This window comes from Quercus suber, unplaced genomic scaffold (genome assembly GCF_002906115.3).
Source record: "Quercus suber isolate HL8 unplaced genomic scaffold, Cork oak 2.0 scaffold_38, whole genome shotgun sequence".
NCBI classification, from domain to species: Eukaryota; Viridiplantae; Streptophyta; class Magnoliopsida; order Fagales; family Fagaceae; genus Quercus; species Quercus suber.
The window spans coordinates 1,006,576-1,021,143 of record NW_027069503.1 but is presented as its reverse complement, the minus strand read 5'-3'; the positions used below and the strand labels follow the sequence as shown (position 1 = coordinate 1,021,143).

General features: G+C 34.0%; 1 protein-coding gene across 1 annotated transcript; it reads right to left on the bottom strand.

Moving 5' to 3' along the window:
• Positions 1–997: 997 nt before the first annotated feature.
• On the bottom strand, positions 998–10,070 carry LOC112020018 (uncharacterized). Its single transcript, XM_024052568.2, has 5 exons — positions 9,741–10,070; positions 8,501–8,602; positions 2,884–3,025; positions 2,731–2,780; positions 998–1,510 (listed from the first exon to the last, which is right to left on the bottom strand). Exons 1-5 carry the CDS (start codon positions 9,825–9,827, stop codon positions 1,289–1,291), a joined length of 603 nt encoding a protein of 200 aa, XP_023908336.1. The 5' UTR covers positions 9,828–10,070; the 3' UTR covers positions 998–1,288.
• Positions 10,071–14,568: the final 4,498 nt, after the last annotated feature.

Below are 14,568 nucleotides of genomic sequence, written 5' to 3'. Positions count from 1 at the left end.
TCCCTTACAAGTACGTGCACATTTGTAGTTTCAGATTTGAGAGTAGAAAACAAATTAAAAAAACAATTTCCGATCCTTTGTACTCTTTCTTCCACAAATTCTGATCATGGTTTGATTCTTGGTTTATATTTTGGAATAAATTAGTAGAAACCGTTCCAGTAATGGCCTGATCAATGATTTTTATATGATGAATTGTGGTCTTTGTTCTCAAATTTTCCAGGAGAAAAAGCCATTAGTAATTGCCATATTCAAGGGGTATGGCACCCGTGATTGAACAAACGTACATATATCTTTGAAAGCTCTCATGTGTATATTTTGGCAGTGTGAAAGTCTAGGCAAGCAAATTTTGTAAAATTTTTGCTATGACTCTAATGTGGTTAATTATGAGCAAAAAGTAAATATAAAAGTATATAAGCAAAAAGTAAGTACAAAAGTAATTGTTCTCAACTCACAATCGATTACTTTAAGTTGTGACAAATAATATGGTCCTAGAAGAATTGTTCAACAATAATGCTTCTGAAGTAAAATTGTACCATAAATGCGCTTTGATGCTCATCCTCAGCATACCTTCACTTCCAATGCTACCCTTTCCTTTTTCGAGTGAGAACTTTCATTTACTTATAATTAAAATAAATATTACTACTAGATATAGCGCATGGGTGGAGGTTTGGCACAATTCTTGTACAAATAAGATTATAAATCCCAATCAAGAGTCAATATATCTTGTGTGCAAGATGTACAACCATACCTTTAAATATAACTGGATAAGCTCCCGCACCAACTCCTGTGAAAACTTATTAGCAGCAACTAAAGACTATGGTTTTATGCTAAAATTGGAGTGATGTTATCAATCACAGCATCTGGAAAATGCATTGATAATGGATGGTTTGAGGCTGTTCATGAATTGTCCATAAAACCAGATCCGAAAAGACACAAAGCAACTAGTTCTAAGTATAACCAATTTTGAATAATTCAGGGGGGCTGGGGGGAACCATGATTGCATGAGTAATGACTTCAATTTTCCTGCTCAAAGTTCTATAAAATTCTTACATGAACTTGTATAATACAGTTCATTACACACGATAGGATACATTCTACCAGACTAGTACATAAAATTGAACTTTAGAAAAAGAAATGGCAAACCAAATATTATCTCAAAGAGCTCACAGTTGAGAAAGGGAAGAAACGATGCAATCCATATTTGCTAGGAGCTAATTAAGAAAGAACGAATTCATCTCCTATAGTAGCAAGAGAATTTTTGTAAGTACAGAATAAAATATTCAACATGTTAGCTCTTTACACTCTCAAAGAATCTTGAAAGTGGCACGGGGCCATCAGCCTTGTCATCGTCACTGCTACAGTGCTTGGATCTTGACCTGTGCTTTTTTTCCTTCTTAGTTCTCTTAGACCTGGATTTAGATCTTCTTGATTCTCTTTCCTCTTCATCACTACTAGAAGAATCTGAAGACGAACTTGAGGAGCTAGACTCAGAAGATCTCCTCCTTGAATGCTGCAAGGACAGACGAGGCTGGGTTTAGAAATTGAGTCATAAACAACTGCAACAATTGAGTTGCATGGCTATGATCAAGTAACTTGGAGACATGACACATATTAAACGGTCGTGTATAAATTTGAATGGCTAACTTTTGGATTCCATCAAATCTTCACATAACTCTAAAAATTAAATTCTGGTTTTAACTTACATCAACTCCATGCAAAGTTTACAAAGGATTCGAGCCATTACACAATTCAAAAAATAAAATTTTGAACTATGATTGCAACCAAAAAAAAAATTACTATTTTGTAACAATAAATAAAATATTAATATTAATGGCGTTTTCAATCCTGGTTTAATTTACATCAACTCTATGCAAGTTTACAAGGGAAGCCACTACACAATTCACAAAATAAAGCTTTGAATTATGATTGCTACAGATAAGTTTTTATTATTTTTTTACCAATAAATAAAAGATTAATATTGATGGCATGCCAACAGAAAACAAAAATGTTTACACCTTAGGAATTGGGCATCGGGAAGCAACCCAGAGACAAAGCATTAAAGCACCAAAAAGGAACAGGAAAGGGAAAAGAAAATACATACAGCCACCACTGCCTCTGGCATACTACAAATTCTGCAGTTCCTTTCAATGTAAAATGAAATGCTCCCTTCCTCTCCGACAGACAGGATGAGCAAAGGGAAGTGGGGGATTTCAATTTTACAGCCACCAGAAACAGCATATGCATCTAATTTCCAATGGAGGAACTCATGCATATGCCAAAGGCATGTCATAGCAGACTTCAGTATAATAGAAATTTATAAATGGACAAGCAAGATTACAGTTAAATTTTCAAGCATGACTTAAACTAATTCCTTTACATCAGATTTGAGGAAACACAAAGAAAGTATCAGTCTCAAAATTTCTAAAGGAGACCGCGGGGGAGGGGGGGGAGGGGTGGGGGGGGTGGGGGTTGATGGGATTTCTTCAGAAGCTCACTTCATATATGACTCAAGTATGACTGGTCCAACGGGTGCCATGATCACTAGACATTGAAAAGGGTTCCCTCACTATGGTAACATAAGGTGATGACCACCCTATGTGCTCATATTTTATGGGAGGAAGGTCAAGTAACATCGAATTTAGCTTATAATCATGTAATGTAAGCAGATACTATTCTAGAATGTATAAAGTGTCAAATCTGAGTAATAACAATTTAGGAAATTGTAGGAACCTTTCTCTTTCTGCTGCTGCTGCGTTTCTTTAAATCTTTGTCCTTCTTATCTGCAAAGATACATATTGCCTTCAGGAAGAAGAAAAGATACTAGACAACACAAGACAGGGAAAACCTTTTTTTTTTTAACACTTTACTGCACAATGCACATACCTTTTTTGTGACTAGATTTACTACTGGAGTGGTTCTTTCCCTGGGCAAGCTTACGTGCCCTTTCAGCATCCAGTTGAGCTCTGTACTCTCTCATCATTCTATCTGTATCAGCTTCCATTTCCCCCTTTTTCAATTCATCTTCCTAGTACATCTCATACGAACTTCATAAGTGAGAATAGTAAAAATAATAAAGAAATCAACAATAGAAAAATTTGCAAGCATATAGGAGGCATGCATGCATAGAGTGAAATAATGCATGAACATGACTAATCAAAAAATGTATATAACAAAAAACAATACACAAGGAAGTTTAACTATTACAACCAGACTATAGATCATTTTCAACTACTCAGGAAAGCAGCCTTGCGATTAAAAAGCATTCAACAGCCCTCAAATGATCATTGAGTTCTCTGCAACAAAATGCTCCAAATTAAACATGAATCAGCCTCCCAAATTAAAATAGCAAATGTACAAATTTTGGATAATCTATAACATAGACTTTAAGTGCAATCTCTTCATTAATCTCATCATCCATGACCTCAGTTTAGGAACAAAATTCTTTCTCGTACTCTTGTAAACAAATTTGCGAAGAAATATTTTCTTTTAAACCCTGCCCGAGCCACTTTTAAACTTATGGTTTTAACTCAATGCTTTTATGCACAACATTTTTTTTTTTTTTTTAGTTAATGTGATTTTTATTTTTAAGTTTAGCATAGAATTTGTGGTTTCTATATAATTTAGAGGAAGCATGCAAAGTGCATTGTTCATAATAAGAAAACCAATAATGGCAATGAGCCCTAGTTCAAATGGAACCTCCACCCCTTGTAAGAGCAAGGTGGAGGGTGAGGTCATGGACTAAAATCCACCAAGTGATTGGGTAACTTACCAATAATAAATATATATATATATATATATACACAAGTACTTCCTCTCTTTGTTGGACCTCCAGCAAGGACACAGTAGTGAGTTCTTTACTGGTATTGCCCCAAAAAACAATTCTTCATTCTCATTGGAGAAAGACTCCAACAGCAAGGTTTTACACAGCCAACACATTGCAGCTTATTGATACTAATGGATATATCACATCATCCATGTTTTCCTGAACATTGTTATGAGTAATATTGTTTAAGTTGTAAATGCCATTGGGTAATTCTGTATGGTGGGGTCAACCTATAAATATTACATGTGTATTACGGTCAATTAGCTTTTAAACCCTAAGTATAATAATACCATTATTGTTAACATGGTATCAAAGACCTTGATGTAAGCCATGAAAAAGCCACTGTGCATAGTCAACCACCTAGACAGCCCATTCAACCATAGCTGACCATCATCAATCAGCACTGATCATCATCAGACCTGAGATGAACCCTGCAATCAAGCCCACCATCAGCAAAGGCTCTCACAATCAACTTCTTGTGGAACTTCCAACCCTTGGACTAACTCTCAAACTCGAGTCTATGGTTCACAGCAACAGATCTAGTCACTAGACCCCGACATCAATTCAGGGAGACAACTGCTGTTGTCCCGTGCTTATCTCATTGCCTTGCCATTGCCCAATTGTTTCTCAATTGACCTTGTCGTTGTTCATATCTGTCATTGTTACGGGTTGGATCCCTTATGATTGACTGGAATGGTTCCATGCTGAACTTCTCTTCCTTTCTGCTTTAATGCTGTTATTCCAGTAGCCAGTATTTCTGTATGTTGCTTTCTCGTTTTCTTGAATCAGTTGCTCTGGTTATGGAGTTGCGAGTTGCTGACTAAGTTGTTTGTGAAGTTTGGGTTATGGAGTTGCAGGTTGTTGATTGGTGAAGTTTGGTTTTCTGTGTATGTTTCTCTAATAATTTTTTATCAGGAAAACAAAAAAAGAATTGGGCCCCAAATCACTGTGTTCTCCTTAATTGCTTTCAATGACTTCAATCAAATTAAATAATAACAATTATACTCAATGGGCACAGTCAATAGAAGTCTTCTTATTAGTTAAAAAGAAATTATAGTGCTTGGTGTCATATCCCAAATACAATTGGAGAGTTAATGATGCCCAAATTTATAGCTTTTTGTGGAACAGTATGGAAACCCAAATTAGTAGTACACTAATCTTCTCTCAAATCATTTATCTTATCTTATGAAAGAAATATCAAAGTTATACTGTTATACTCCATTTTCAAATTTTCTTTATGGAAATAATAGACTCAGCTTGATGTTTCAAATTGCATTTTTTAATCAGATAATGCCCATGAATTGTTTCATTCATCATGGAATCAATCTTTTTATAATCATGGCATAATTCATCAGTCATCCAGTCCACGTACTTGACAAAATAATTGCTTAACATAGCATAAGTTAAGACATCTGTTGAAAGTTACTCGTGCACTTTTGCTCCAAATGAATGTTCCAAAACCATATTGCAGTGGTGTGCTTAATGCTTGTTACCTTATTAAGTAATAAACTGTAAGCCCTCCACAGTTTTGGGTGGTCAAATACCTCATGTTATCTTATCTCTTGATACATCCATGTTCCATTTACTCCTAAAATCTTTGGATGTGTTTGCTATGCTCATGCTTTAGGTCCATGGTGTGATAAGTTGGGTCCCAAGTCTATTAAGTGTGTGACTGTGTTCTCCTAACTGTCATACTTTGAAAGGATACAAATGTTATTCCCCGACTCTTCAACATCAGTTTATTAAGCCAATATCACAATCGTTGAGTATATTTCCTTTTTTTCTCCTCCTTCCTTTCCTATAGATAACCTTTTTGTTTGCCTTCCTCAATTGATCCCTTTTATTCTACCAACCACTACTTCAGGGAAACCTTTTCAGGTATAGAGTCATTGGCAACCACCCTCTGCTAAGCCTTTCCATCTATGTTGCACGGACACGGACACAGACACGGACACGACACGGACACGGACACGGGGATACGGCAATTTTTGAAAAATAAGGACACAATATGGCGGGGACACGGCAGGGACCGGCGGTTAAATAATTAATTAAATTTTATATTTAGGCATATTTTTTAATATTTTTAGACATAAAATACAATTATGTTTAGAATTTAAATTATGTAAGAACTACAAATAAGTAAACTAACACCCAGAGTAGTACAATAATACACATAAAATGTTTAAAGTACAAATAAATAAATATTTAACTTTAATAAATAAATAAAAAAAACAAATTTATAACTTAAAAGTTATAACTTATATAAAAAAAAAAAAATTAGGACAGAGGGCACCCATGGCCACAGCAGCAGTGAAAAAAAAAAAAAAAAAAAAACACAAAACGCATTATAACTTATATAAATAATGGAGTAACAGTACACCCACCCATTCACCAAAATTAATATCTGAAAGTGAAAGAAAGAAAAAAAAAAAAAAAAAAAATAGAAAGAACAGAGAATCAAGAGATCGGACCTGTTGTCCACGCCGAGAGAGAGATAGAGAGATCGGAAGGGACAGAGGACAGAGGGCACGGCGTCGACGTCAGAGCTCGCCGATCGGCCCAATCTAACTCCGCGAAGTACAGAGGGCAGCGGCAGCGACAGAGGGAGGGTGGGTTGAGTTCACTAGGTTGAGAAGAACTTGAGATTGGTTTCAAATTTCAGTCAAAGAGACTCTAAACTAGCTTTATTGTGTTAGGGTTATCACAAAATCAATGGTATTGGTAAAATCTGTGATTTTTTTTTTTTTCCACTGCTGGCGTGTCGGACGCGTAGGAGCCGTGTGGCGCCATGTTGGAGAAGCGAGAAAAAAAAAAAAAAAGGACACCGCTGGACACCGGAATCTGGCGCGTCGTGGCCGTTCCAGTGTCCGACACGTGTCGAACACCAACACAACGCCAAAAATGGTGTGTCCGAGCAACCTAGCTTTCCATGTCTGCAAATTCATCTCCAACTCATCCTCAACTTGTCTTTGATGTTGGTTCGCCTATCAAGCCAATATCTTCCCCAGGGAGCCACTTGCATTGCATTGCACAAAGGTAAGCGCAGTTATACTTCTCACCCAATATCTAGCTTTGTGTCATATGAACACTTGTCTCTATATCTCAGTGCTTTCACTACCTCTATTTCCTATGTGGTTGTTCCTAAGTCTATCCAGGAAGCCCTTTCTCAAGGGGTGTTGTATCGTGGGGTTAAACCTTAAATAGTACATGCATATTAAGGTTAATTAAATTTATAACTCTAAATTTAATGATGCAATTACCGTTGGCAAACATTATATTTGTCTTTGTACTTTTGAAACTCATCTAAACATCCAAATACTCCACTGTAAACACAACGAGATAGCCTTCCAAATTTCAAAACTAATATTCTTTCCAAAGTGTCCTATTCAATAAGCTAGTAAGGCAATCACAGACCTTGGCATAACCCACATCACCCCAAAAAAAACTCAGGACTAAACACCATAATTCTCTACCAAACTCAAAAAGTAAGAACATATGGTCCACCGAAGCACTACAAGCCCTATGAATGCAACACCAATCAGCAATTATGATTCCCTATTTCCTCAAATTATGTATTGTTGTTAGAATCTTGTCCTTTGCAGCTGTCAAAACAAAAGATGCCAATCGTGGAGGAGCTCTAGCCTGCTATATACACCTCCAAGGAATTTACATTCAACATCTTTCCTGAAGGTCATATATAAGGTTAACACAAAAGCCTCAAATCTTTGGGAAAAAAACACACCAAATCAGCTTATCTTCCTCTCCAAGTTTACTTTGGCAACATATGAACCATCCAAAAATACCTCCATTGATTCTATTTCTCAATCCTACATGCCCCAAATAAATGAAGGGTCACTGTATGCCTCCCCTCAAACAATCACAGTAGCATCTTTGTTCCTGGCTATCTGAAATAATTCCATGAATCTGTTAATCAGTATCCTCTCCACGCCAAAAATCACCCCAAAAATGGATTTTTGAGCCATCACCAACCTCATCAAAGAAATCCAGAGAAACTAGACCATTATTTTCTTTTTTGATAAATAGCATAAGAATATTATTAATAACATTAATTTCTAATGTTCTAACATTGGCTTACTCCATAGGGATCCCTGCCAACCATCAAGCACCACCCTCCTAAGAGTTCCCATAATTTTTTTTTTCTATTTTCCTCCAAAGAAAATTGCTCTCCACTACATACCACCATAGTCACATAAAACTTTGTTCAAAAATTTTTTACTTGTCAAAGACAACTTGGTTCAAAATTAATGAAAGCAAGGTTTCAAATAATTAAATAAAATTATTTTATAAATTCTTGGGCATATATTTGCACATAAATAAGAAATGAATTTTCTTCTTATGCATATCCATGCATTTCATTTGCTCATACGATATCAAACCCCATTTGCATTCCTTTTATGAAAGTAAAAGTGTAATATAACAAAAAAGAAAAAATAAAACTACTTTGACACAAATAAGCCACACACACACACACACACAAAAAAAAAAAAAAAAAAAAAACCTTAAATTCACCATTATGAATACTCATTCTTGTGAAATCAGATTATTTACACAATTATTACACGTCTATGGGAGATGATTGCATGAAGATACTGAAGAAACAGATGAAGAAAACTCTCATAAACTTGCAATAAAGTTTAGCTATGTCCAACAGATTACCTTTTGCTTCTTTTTATACTCTTCCCAGGTGATCGTGTGAGAAGTTTTAAGGCTGGCCAAACGAGCAGCATGCCACTCTGGTGAATGAAATGAACCATCCACCTGCGACTGTCCTCATCAGTTACAGAACAGGAAAAGAAAACATCCAACAAGCAACTATTATACTGGATTATTTTATCAAATTTTATAATATACATATAAAAAAACCTTGCTTAAGATCTCACTATGGTTTAATCATGAAAGAGAGCAATAAAAATCAAGTTATAAGATTCAGGCAATGTCCTACAAAGTGACATAGTTCTGCATTAGCAAGAAGCTCTTCCTCAAAAAGGGGCATTAGTTTGATGGAGAGATTGGATTCAGTGGTGCTCATCAGAAAATCTTTTCTTGGTTATACATGGGTGACAATCAATTCGAGAAATCTAGAGGCTTGAGGAAGAATGACCACTATTTTGGTAGTGACAATTCACAAAGTCATGTTGGTGTGGACACTGTTACTCTAAATAATGATCACTGAAAGATGCAAACAGGGATGCGGCAGGTACCCTACATTTAGTGGGCGTACATGCGCACACACACATCTATATAAAAGACATTACAAGGGCAGGGTAGCTACTTCATAAATAGAATCAACCTATGCTAATATTCATCACCAATGAACTACAATCTAAAGGGAGTAATCAATCATATGATACACAAGTGAAAAAATCATCTTGATGATATAAAGATTTAAAAATTATATACAGGTGAAAATCCTAGTCATTGCAACAGTCAAATCCTAGTCCTAAAGTTTTTATCTTTAAAAAAAGACAACATTGATCCAAGAAGTTCAACAAACATTTTGATTTCTATCAAAAAAAATTGAACCATGGATATCTCATAAACTCATCACAATTCAAAACAACCTTAAAAAACATATCTTTTGCATGAAATACTCACACACCTCACTCAATACTAGGTCACCAATTAAAACCACAGATTTATTTTAACAAATACTTAACAACTAACTCATCACAATCCAAATCACAAACCTAAAAGACACATCTTCTGCAGAAAAATTTTCACACAATACGGTCAATTTCATTAAACATGAGCTTAACTATTAGAACCAGACATCAATTTAATAAACACTATACAAGCAACTACAAGCATGAAATTCAAGTATTTAACATTTTTAAAACCAAAATTAACACAAAAGGATTAGAATTAAAAATGAGAAATAGTATGAAAGGGTACAAACCATGCCATCTTCAACCTCATCAGGCCCAGCAGAGCTAGAGCCCAGCCTGGCTCTCTGCATAGCTTTGTAAGCTTGATTTTTACCCATTTTGAGAAACACCCAGACGAGAAAACCAGGCAAAAAAATCAAAAAGAGAAAGATAACCCACCAAGAAGAAAGGAAGAGAAAATATGGGAAAATATTTGATTAAAGCATTAACGGTCAGAAACCCATGTAGAGGGAGAGAAAATATAGGGTGTGTGAGGGATTAGAGTTTAGAATAGAAGAGAGAAAAAGGTTTTTTGGGTTGAGAAGGTTTTGATTTGTGTTTCAAAAGGGTTACAAAGCCAAAGGATTGAGGCTGTGACGCATAGGATTGATTGTTTGGGTTGGGTGAGATCATGAGCACGTGGGTTCAAGCATGTTGGTGACGTGGTAGGTTTTGATTTGTTTAAAGAGAGACAAAGTCAAAATGAGATTACTTTTATAAACTTATTATAATTATATTATTATCTACACCCTTCTACAGATTGTGGATTTTTTTTAATGTGGCATACAGATTGGGTTAATTAAATGAGCAATGCTACCAACACATTTTTCTTTTTCTTTTACTATTTTTTGGATAACTTTTTTACTTTAACAAGTTGCGAGCATAATATTATTTTCACAAAATTTGTTAATTTGATCAATTGTGACATGAATAATATCATTTTTACATCAGTTTACTATTGATACTACTTTCATAATGCAACAATTAAATTATATCTTGTCAACCTTACAAACGTTAGATTAATTTAAATAAGCGATGTGATTTGATCCCAAAATAAGTGTGAGATTATTTAGCATTTGAATATGTATAGATAAGTGTGTGTTTGATATGGATTATTTTTGTCAATTTATTTTACTATTCAGCTTATTTTTGCTACTATTTATGAGTCACAGTGCACTTTTTGATACTATTCATAGGTCCCACGATTATTTCAGTTAATTTTTACCTTTATCTACAGTACTTTCAACAAAAAGTTTTCAATTTTAGCAAAATAAGCAGATCCTAAACGAACACTAAATTAAGCTTTATATATAACAAATGCAAGTCAATGTTTGTGTCCACAAAAGCGAATGAGGAGGAAAACGATGAAAAAAACTATAAACACTTTGTGTCTCTAATAACATTGCCATTTTTTGTTATGGACCAAGATGCATGTCATCACATCAAAGAATTGGGATGCTTAAAATTGGGATATTGCTGGAGTGAGAAAATAAAAGGTAATCACGATCATGATGAAGAGGCGCTAAAAGGTCTCTAGCCTCACCATTATTTGAAAAGCTTAAGAATCGAAAACAATGAAGGAAAGAAATTCTCATCATGGATGTTGACAAGTCGTGATGCTAGGGATGGTTTGTTATGATAATTTGATTGAGAATCAAATTTAAGGATTGTAACAAATAAGATGTCCTTCCCACTCTCAGGCTTCTACCATGTCTTAGGGTTTTGGAAATAATTAATAGGGAATGTAAGATTGTTGAGAGCTATTTTTCTTTTTTGGCAACTACAATGGTGGTGACAGAATTGCGTGTTTCCCAGTTTTGAGAAGAATTGTTTTGGAGAGGATGCCTAATCTAATAAAATGGAAGGATAAGATGGAGGCAACAGCAACAACATATGTGACTAACTAGCTGTTGCTCCATGCCATTTCTCTCTCTTAAAAATTTAAAGATTAAAGAAATTAAAAGCACAACATTCAAAAATATTAGCAGCAAGCTCACCAACATTAACATGCCTTAATATTTTTTTATTATAGAACATTCATGTAAAATTGTGATGATATGGTGTCCATGACACCAGATGAGGATATATGACCCTTTGTATCTCTCTCCGTATAAAATGATGTATGAAATTGAGTTGTTTACTAGATGCACTACACACCTTTTTTATTCTTGAGAACTTTCATGTAATTGATTGTCTTACACATCTTTCTTATTCTTGAGAATTTTCATGCATTTGATTGTCCTAATATAACCTTTTCTAAGTATGCCTGGAGGTTTCAAGCCCCTTTTTCAACACTTGGAAATAAAATGGAGTGGTGTTAAAGTTCTACCGACTAAGTTACGATCATGTACAACAATAGAATATATCAGAATGTCACAATCTGATATCACTTCTAAATGTAAGAGAATTAAGTTCTCTTATTCATTTAAATATTAAAATTTACGAAAAGCTGGGTATCTGCCAGAGGGGTTTCTAATTGCTTGAATACATTGAAGATTGGTAGGTTTTGTGCCTAGTCTCATCAATTTCTCTTCCGTTCAACCCTTGCAGGATCTCTTGAAAGACTAGAATTGTATGGTAAGCTAAAATCGACTCTTTGCCAGATGAAATTCAATGCTTCACTGCCCTTATATATTTAAGGATAGAGGAATTTGATGGAATTGAAGCTTTGTTTTGAGTGTTGAGCAACCTTAATTCTCTTCAAAGTTTAAGTCTTTAATTTGATATATCTATCCACAACACAAGTCATATGATGTGCCCAAATTAAAGAAAAGATGTGCAAAATCTTAGAAATACTACGGATTATTGATTGCCCCAAATCAAAGAAAATATATTCAAAGTCAATCTGCATAAAGTGATGTAAAATTGACAGTATTCTAAATATCAGCATCAAATAAAAATGTAGGAAAAAAAAAAAAGCAATTTGAACAAATGGTAAATGTACTCACTCATTCTCCAAATCCTCTCATATTAACTCAGTAAAGTATGTTGACTTAATATCCAGGTAATGTGCATATCGCATGCTATTGTGTTCCACTTGTGGAAAAATCAATTAATTAACCTTATGGAAAAGTTAATCCAATCACAAGCTAATAAAAAGATCATAAGCGTTGGCTAAAATTCTTCCATTTTCCCCTTTTTTCTTATGGTTTGTGTATATTGTTTTTGACTTTGAATTAGAATTTTGAAAATTTTGTGTAAATGGTTTGAATTTGGATTATTCTTCACTTTATTTTATCTCTTTAGCAGTTGTGAATTAAAACTCCTACAGTATATTTTGTTATTAGTTTCCTCTAATATTTCAATAATTTTCCTTATAAGAAATTGTATCTTTAGTGTTTTATTTTATAGATGTAATAGAAAGACAATAAAAGTGATATAGTGATTTGATCATACCATGTATGTTTAAAAATTTGAAAATTGTATAATAACTTATATAGATGGGCATATTTTCAAATTTACTCAAGAATGCAAATATCATTTTGATAAAAAAAAAATGCTTACAGTTTTTTTTTTTTTTTTTTTTTACATATTGTGTGTTATAATTTTTTTTTTTTGGACTTTGTTTCAATTATTGCAAAAGTAAATAAATTTGTGCAAGAATGTCATATTTCTAATTAATTGTTTCTCATATACACCTTAGAAAAATAACATCAAAATTTTATTATAATTTAATAATTAATGCATCACTCAAAATAATTAATATACGAAATAAAGATATTTATCCTATTAGTAATATTTTAATTACATAATATATATATATATATATATATATTACATGTCACTAAACACAATTAAATTGGTTTATGGGTTATGGCACAAGAATGGGCCTTCGACAAGTTTGGGATATTGAGCCCTAGACAAGGCATATGCTCCTCGAATTTGGGTATGAAAGAATAGGCCCAGTTTAGGCTCCTTTTAGTCCTTAAGCAGACTTGGGCATAATAATTCATAAAGCAAATTCTTTCCCTCTTAACTTGACACTTGACTTGATGTTAAGTGTGGATTGAAAAATAGTTCTAACTCTTAACTTCTAAGTAGCTTGGTGCGATGGTCACTCCACAAGTATAAGTGTTTGTGAGTGTGGGAGGCAAGGGCCAGGGTTCAAGTCTCTAGGAGAGAACTTCACACACATATACACTTAGATTATGTTAGAATAAAATTCTATCTTGTAAATAAAAAATAAAAAATAAATAAAAAAAGAAAAAGAAAAAAAGAACCTATATATTGTGCTGGAGGAATAGGTTCTTAAAAATAAAATAAAATAAAATAAACAGCTACAACAACAACTTGACAGATTTTTTATCTACCAACAAATCCTTATGTATACATTCATATTCCTAGAGTTGCTTTTTGTACAAAATGTCATGTCACCAAATACAAGAAGAAAAGCACTCATCTCAAGCCTCTTCTAGGTGAAGCTGCTGCTGCTAGTTTGGTCATTTCCTTCACAAAAAGATCACAACCTCAACTTGTCTTTTTTGAGGGTGATTTCAAGTCAGTCAGTTATTGAGCTGAATCATTTTTTTATATGTTGAGATTTCATTTTGTTACTCAAAATGTAAACTTTTTAGCGCATAATACTATCCGTTGGGCCAACTTTTGTATGTGAGATGGGCCTCTCATCATTTTCTCTCTTCCTTCTTGGGTCTTTATTCTCGAGGATAGAGAGAGTCGAGACCTTCCTCACTTTATTCTCTTAATTAATTATCTTTTACTTATAAAAATCTAAGGGAGTAAGGGGTAAAAAAAAAAAAAAAAAAAACCACTCATCTCAAGATTTGCATGAAACATGGTGTTGATGTGAATTTTTATGCATGTTAGGATTGTTTGGCAATGATATGATTTTTTTTAATTTTTTTGATAAAGTAACATTTTTCAATTGGCATATATACCATTTTTTTTACTGTTTTATTTTAACCTTAACCTTTATATTGCTTTTCACTATCCCAGTTTCCTGTGGTAGAATTTTGGCAAGCACGAATCAAGAATTCAGTGGACAAAACACATGCATCGCGAGAACCCAACGACAAGTGGGCCTTGAACTTGAGACCACAAATCTTTGTCATGGGTCCATTT

Coding starts and splice junctions, on each gene's coding strand:
- LOC112020018 (XM_024052568.2), bottom strand. CDS start 9,827: ATGGGTAAAAATCAAGCTTACAAAGCTATGCAGAGAGCCAGGCTGGGC. Junction 8,603..9,740: donor ATGAGGTTGAAGATGGCATG/GTTTGTACCCTT, acceptor GGACAGTCGCAG/GTGGATGGTTCATTTCATTC. Junction 3,026..8,500: donor AGTATAAAAAGAAGCAAAAG/GTAATCTGTTGG, acceptor GAGATGTACTAG/GAAGATGAATTGAAAAAGGG.